The sequence below is a fragment of the Thermobia domestica genome, chromosome 9 (assembly GCF_964235325.1).
Source record: "Thermobia domestica chromosome 9, izTheDome1.hap1.1, whole genome shotgun sequence".
Lineage (NCBI taxonomy): Eukaryota > Metazoa > Arthropoda > Insecta > Zygentoma > Lepismatidae > Thermobia > Thermobia domestica.
This window is the reverse complement of record NC_137462.1, coordinates 13627762-13634343: the sequence shown is the minus strand read 5'-3', so window position 1 is coordinate 13634343 and position 6582 is coordinate 13627762. Positions and strand designations below refer to the sequence as shown.

At 35.5% G+C, this 6582-nt stretch overlaps 1 protein-coding gene across 3 annotated transcripts in view; it reads left to right on the top strand.

The window, feature by feature from the left end:
* The first annotated feature begins 289 nt into the window (after positions 1-289).
* The window catches only part of LOC145694422 (uncharacterized), a 46278-nt gene continuing 39985 nt past the window's right edge, over positions 290-6582 (top strand). For 2 of the 3 annotated variants that reach the window (XR_014133004.1, XM_081770627.1), the window contains exon 1: positions 290-604. Coding sequence is in view for 2 of the 3 variants with exons in the window: in XM_081770627.1 (XP_081626753.1) it covers positions 555-604 (50 nt within the window). In the remaining variant the exon portion in view is untranslated. The remainder of the gene's footprint in view (positions 605-6582) is intronic. The other variant, XM_081770628.1, reaches the window with a different exon arrangement.

The window sequence follows — 6582 nt, the reverse complement described above, 5'->3', positions numbered from 1 at the left end:
CACAGTACAAGTTTTATGATTCGGCAGAAAAAGTAATAACGTTTCGTTACTCCTGATGTTGCGTTAATGAGATTCGTACTGATATTGAATAACGCGACCTTGCAAATATAGGAAAAATTTACACATTGCGCACAGAAAGCCCCAGAATGACAATTGTTAGTTTTGCACTGACAGCATGAAAGTACATTGGAGGAAATAAATTAATTGAACTTTACAGAATCATCAGAAATCTAGAATAGGGCATAATTATCTTGAAATCGGTTGGCAATACTGAGGAGAGAAAAAAGCTCGACCGCTTCAAGGCTTCTCCCTCGCTCTGTTGATCGTGTCTCACACCGCGAGAGCAATGGTGCGGTAGGCTACATGTGCGTGTATTTTCGATTTTACATTATTTATATATTCCGTCCTTCAAGGAGCAGAAGAAAATATTGAGAATGAAGAGAAATTCCTCTAAACTGAAAGCATAACTTTTTGTACTGGTTGTTTTTTTGTATGTTATTATAAGAAGGAAAAAAAGAAACATTGTTAAAACGAAAATTGGAGCTTAAGGAACAATGAGTGAAACCGATGATTCAATGGAATGCTCGTCAGCAGAGCTTATAGAGTAAGTAAATTCTTTAAAAATAGCTTTAAGTTGATATTTCCTTGCTTGTATAAAAATATTATTAAGTTAAAACGACGTGTTACTTTCCAGCGTGTAACTCTTACGTATTTTGATAGTGATTTGTTTTCGCTGTGTTGTCCGTCAACCTGTTGCGTTCAATACGAGTTTCATGGTTACGTGTCTGTATACAAAGAAATCAGGTCAAATAATTATGTAAATATTGTTTCTAGCAAACTTGTCAATATAAAATAATAATCATGTGATGCAGGTTGAAGTCTAAAGACACTACAATTTGCATAATTTACGAATAAAGCCGAATATTTGGCGTTGTAATTGAACATTTTTTACGACGATAGAAATAAAATTATATAAGGATAATTGAAATTCAATTAAAAATTACATGTATACCATGGGACAGTAGGGGAATATTCATTATAGCAGATATTAGTTAAGAGGAACTAAGTATGGATATAGTATACGTAAGACCGTCTGAGTTCCAGAAGAAGCTGGACGCTCATACTTTTAGGGATTATTCATTGAGTATCTACGAACTTAGAAAGGGGGTAACAAACCCACTTTCATTTACTTATCCACTGTTACGAAAATAAAAAAGAACGTACCTATTTGCCCTTGTACTTTATATGCTATAGCGCATTACATTATATGCAACAAGGATTTTGGTCTGCATCATGATATAAATTTAAAAATATTTAACATTTTTCGAATCGAAATCAACAAAATTTATTCTAGAAAGTAAAAATAGAATGTTAAGCACATATAATGAAGACAACGCAGTGATTTAATTTGGTAACGTATAAATATATAATATGAAGTATCCTCGCGCACGGAAGACAGGGTGTTCTCATGTATACTATTACCAGTATGGATTGTATTTGCCGAAGTCAACTCTGCGCAAAGTTGTATCCTGTTAACTTTTCTCTTATGAAAAGGTACAACTTCGAGAAGGATTGACGAAGGCATTACTGCTTTATCGCCGGACCACACAAAAATCTTTAAAAAAAAAAAAAAAAAAAAAAATCCTCCAACATATTACGTTGTCATCCTGGCTCACTTGGTAGTGATTATTGTTCGAAATACAGTGTAGACTTATGGCATAAAAACTAGTGCATAAGAAACGAATCAACATGTGCTAGGTGGCTAGCAAAAAGCACGAATACTGTAACCGTGTCAGGCATGAGCGCAGCAGGGGACCCGAGCAGTAATGAAGGGGGGTGTCTGTAGGAAGCAGGCGCGTCAGCGGTGGTGAATATACACATAAACGAGAATAATGCAAAAATTATATGTCAAAAATGCATGGTTTATGCGTTGCACAGGATTTGGGGAAGATATTAGATGCCATCCAAAAAAGAACCGAAACGTACTAAATTAAGTTGGATTCGGCTAGGTTTGGTTACATTTACATATTCCTTTTCTTTTCTGTAGTCTCGATTCGTTATACACTTACGATAAACTCTTCGCCTGCTTAGTAGACCATGCGTTTCACACAATTTCAACTACGGATACTCATATACGCCTATTTATATAACTCGAAAAAATTCAAACACAATATGTTACAGTGTCATTTACGCACCATTTCCACTCTACCTTTCTCATACATCATAGCTCTCCGGTAAATAGTCCCTTCAGCTTTCATATATAGTGCCGCTTACAACACCAAAAGCAACTAACAACAGGTGTCATCTTAACTTCAATTATTCCCTTCACCTGAATTTCTCTCACTCTTCCTTACAAACCAAAATAAATTCTCCAGTTCATCTGGTAAATTTTTTAAAGTTGGTCCGACGATACAGTACTTGACCCAAAGTTCGGTGTATATCATAATGAAATTGTGCATTTTTTTTAGGGCGCAGCAAGCAAGACTGGATAGCATACCACCCAGCACGTTTCGAAGCTCTAACAGGGGTTTAAACCAAAAAACGAAAAATGTTCGTAAAAGTGTGTGTTCGTAAAATCTTGATGAACACACATTTGTGGGTTATCATGTTTCACTCCTGTATATTCGTATTATATTCAGAACTAAATTCCCCATTCATTACTCAAAGAGATTATTCTACAAAAGTAACATTTAAAAAAAAAAAAAAAAAAAAATATGTTTGTGAATGTTTTCTTTTGTGATTTTTTTTATAGTTTGTAATTATTGTTATGCAATTGCAATCAAAGAAAATTGAAAATATTGTTTTGTTTTAATGATGTTTACTGTTGATAAGTACATCGAAATGCCATACTTCTTTTTTTTTGGGGGGGGGGGGGGAATACAAACCGCACCAGAGGCATTATTGAAATCAGAAGTATCTTTGGTATCTACTTATGTATAAATGGATCAGAACCAAAGTGGTCTCAAATAATTCGTATCTTTATTCACTTTTCTTACTGATATGCAAATTAAGTTGTTGTATTTCTTTAACTTGGACTAAATTAGTTCTTCTGTGGTCTGCAGTACTTTGAAATTCTCCATATGTAATTCTGTATAATGGTTTCACTTGTGCAACTGTTTCTTTTTGTCCTTCTGAAATGCCTCTTGACAATTATATTAACAAGTATGTAAAGACTAGTACGACGTATTTTTATCAGAAGTCCTTCGTGAGTGAGTCGGCAGACTCATTGTATTTGTGGCCAATTAGTCCCGGTTTCGAGTTCAAATGGAGGACAATTTCTCTCGGATATAAGCCGAGAAGCGGTTTGGATTCCGCCTTAAGCTTATGTGATCCCTTCCAGCATAACCCGGTTATTGCATAATAACCAAGGCGAAACAAACTTATTTCTGTCCATATGTGATATATATATATATAGAGCATATTATTTAAACCAGAAAAACCGGGTTTAAACAAACAAACATTTTTTTTCTTTTTTCAATAAAAACCATGGTTATTGCCAACCCTGGCCCTATCCCTCTCCGCTATTCCTTTCTTCTGCGTGCGTTCGCGCTTGTACACACGTCCTGGTGGATTGCGAAACAAATATCTACATGCTAGCGCATGTAGGAAAAAATGGAAAATCACTGCTAGCTTTTGAGTCATTAGTTGATGATTTGTGTAAAGGGTATTTTAAGAGCTTTGTGGTGGTTCCGCTCAGCTAGTATAAATGGGAAGTGGGTAATATGATACGTGTTTGTGAGTTATTAAGAGACAGATAGATATGCTGTTCTTCAACTTCACTTGTACACAGTGTTGCCTGATTTAAACCAAGGTGGTTTAAACCAGCTGTTTTTTTCAAATATACCAATTGGTTTAAACAAAAACAAAAACAAAATGCTTTAAATCGTATGAACTGCATTATGCCATTTCCACATATCAAACTATCTGCATTAGTTTTATCTCCTTTCCATTTTTTAATCAAGGTGTCCCATGTTCAATTCTCGAAAGAAGGGTTCGAACCACAACCCTTGTTTCAAGTATAAACCAAGTAGCGGTTCGGATGTCACTAAGCGAAAGTCTTCTTCTTAATAACCTAGGTGTTACATTATTATGTTCAGCCTAAACATACGGAACGAAACCAAATTGTATATTTCTACTTGCCTGAATGCCTGTTGTTTTATAAAGAAAACAAGGTTGCTGAAATATATTGATAGAAATTGGCAAAACTTATCCACTGCCTACGTAGCTTCCAAGATTACCTTGGATTGGCCTCTGTTTTAATTTAATTGAATGATATCTACATACTAAACTTGTAATTTAATACCTCAGTTTTAGCGTACTGATTATGATATGGTGACCATAAAATTTTACATGCCAAGCAATAACAGGCTTTTTCCGTTATTGCTTTACATTTAAAGTAATAACATGATTTTTTACAATGGCTAAGGCGGGAGTTTCCCGATTTATGTATAATTCTGTATAATGGTTTCATTTGTGCAACTGTTTATCTTTTTGTCCTTTTGAAATGACTTGATAATTACATTAACGAGTATGTAAAGATCAGAACAACGTATTTTTTATCAGGAGTCCTTCGTGAGTGAGTCGGCTGACTTATCGCATTTGTGACCAGTTAGTCCCGGTTTCGAGTCCAAATGGAGAACAGTTTCTCTGTTTGGATTCCGCTTTAAGCTTATGTGACCCCTTCCAACACAACCCCGTTGCTGCATAATAACACTAAGGCGAAACAAACTTATTTCTGTCCATACGTAATATTAATACATAGAGCAAATTATTTAAACCAAAAAAACTTTTTTTTTTTTTGTTTTGTTTTTTCAATAAAAACCATGGTTTCTGCCAACCTTGCGTGTACATAATAAGGGTAATGTCATGTAGAGCTTAGTTCGGTACAAATCTTCTGTGATGGGTGAAGAGGTAAAAGTGAACGGATTTCTATTCTTGAATACTGATTTTTAGTGTCGTCTTGGTGCAGATTTAGGCATATTTTTAGATTTGGGAACCCAGAATTTTTTTGAGTTAAAATTTGTTACTTTCTTAATATATTTTCTCTATTTTGTGTTGGTTGAGGTTTGGTTAACTTAACTTAGTACTGGCCCTCCAAATCCAAAACTATACCCAAATTTAATGTAAGGATCCACATATTTGTAAAATTCACAGAACAAGTTTGTAATAATATTTTAATGACTACTGTGTAAATAATCTAAATATGTTGTGCTCTTACCTGTGGGATGTGCCTCTACGTAAAAGTATATGTGGTAACTCATGACGCGCAAGTGTGCGAGAGTTAAGGGATCAACATAATTGTCAAATTTACACTAGTAATGGGTTATGTTCGTACTTTGGTACACAGATATGCAAGCAATGAAAATACGTCGGGATATTACCTATAACGTCTCTTAACGTACAAATGCATAATTTAGCACATAAAGTAATTAATTTTGTGCCATATTCAATGTTTTGTTCTATCCTCGTTGATGTATATACCTACCTTGCTGACGCGCCTGCTCCCTACGGACGCACTCTCTTGCTAACGCTTGGCCGCTCTGCTGTGCTCCTGCCCGGACTCGGTTAGATAGCATTCGTGCTTTTTGGTGGTCACCAAGAACAAGTTGGTTAGTGCCTTTTGCACAATTGTCCTGATCGCGTACATAAACTGAATCCCCCCTATGCACACAGGAATGCAACTCCACACTCCAAACATTATTGGTTAAGATAAGAAAAGTCGACTTACTGAAAAATAAAAATTATATACAAAATGTTTCAAAACAACGCCAACAACGTGTGGAAGGTGATTCCTAACACCACGATAAGACAAAAACTATAGACCAACCTGGATGCACAAGTGCGTCCTTTCGGAGTTATAGGCTGCGGAAAATATGGAAAAATGAACTCTAAAGGTTCATAGCTCCAAAACTATGGGACCTACCGTAGTCGGGTCAATGCTTCACTTACGAACTAGTATGTGCGCTATCCAAGAATGCGTGTTTCAGAATCCTAAGCTACTCACGTAACAAAATTTTGTAGATTGAGTTTGGCTACGGGCATATAATCTGAAGTACTCACCAACTAGCTCTATAAAAATTGTGGTGGAAGTACCGCAGGATTCTGAAACTTGGATACTTGGGTAGGGTACATACTAGTTCCTGAGTGAAGTTTTGACCTGACTACGGTAGATCCCATAATTTTGGAGCTATGGACCGTTAAAGTTCATTTTTCCAGATTTTCGGCAGCCTACAACTCCGAAAGGAAGCATCTATGCACTCAGGTTGGTCTATAGTTTTTGTCTTGTCAGGAATCATCTCCCAAACGTTGTCGGTGTTGTTTTGAATATTATTAATATATATATATATATATATATATATGTAATGAATTTATGTGTAGGTCCGTACAATAAATCTGCACCGTTGTCTTTCAGATTAACCTGCATGAATCGTAAATCTGTTTAGTTATGAGTATCTGTTAATGTTGTACTTGTCAACATAATTATCAATACTGTCGTAAATAGTAAATCGGATTTATAATTATCGGTGAAAAGTAAGATTTAAACGACAAAATGTGCATTACTCTACGTGTTTGTTTGGCTTT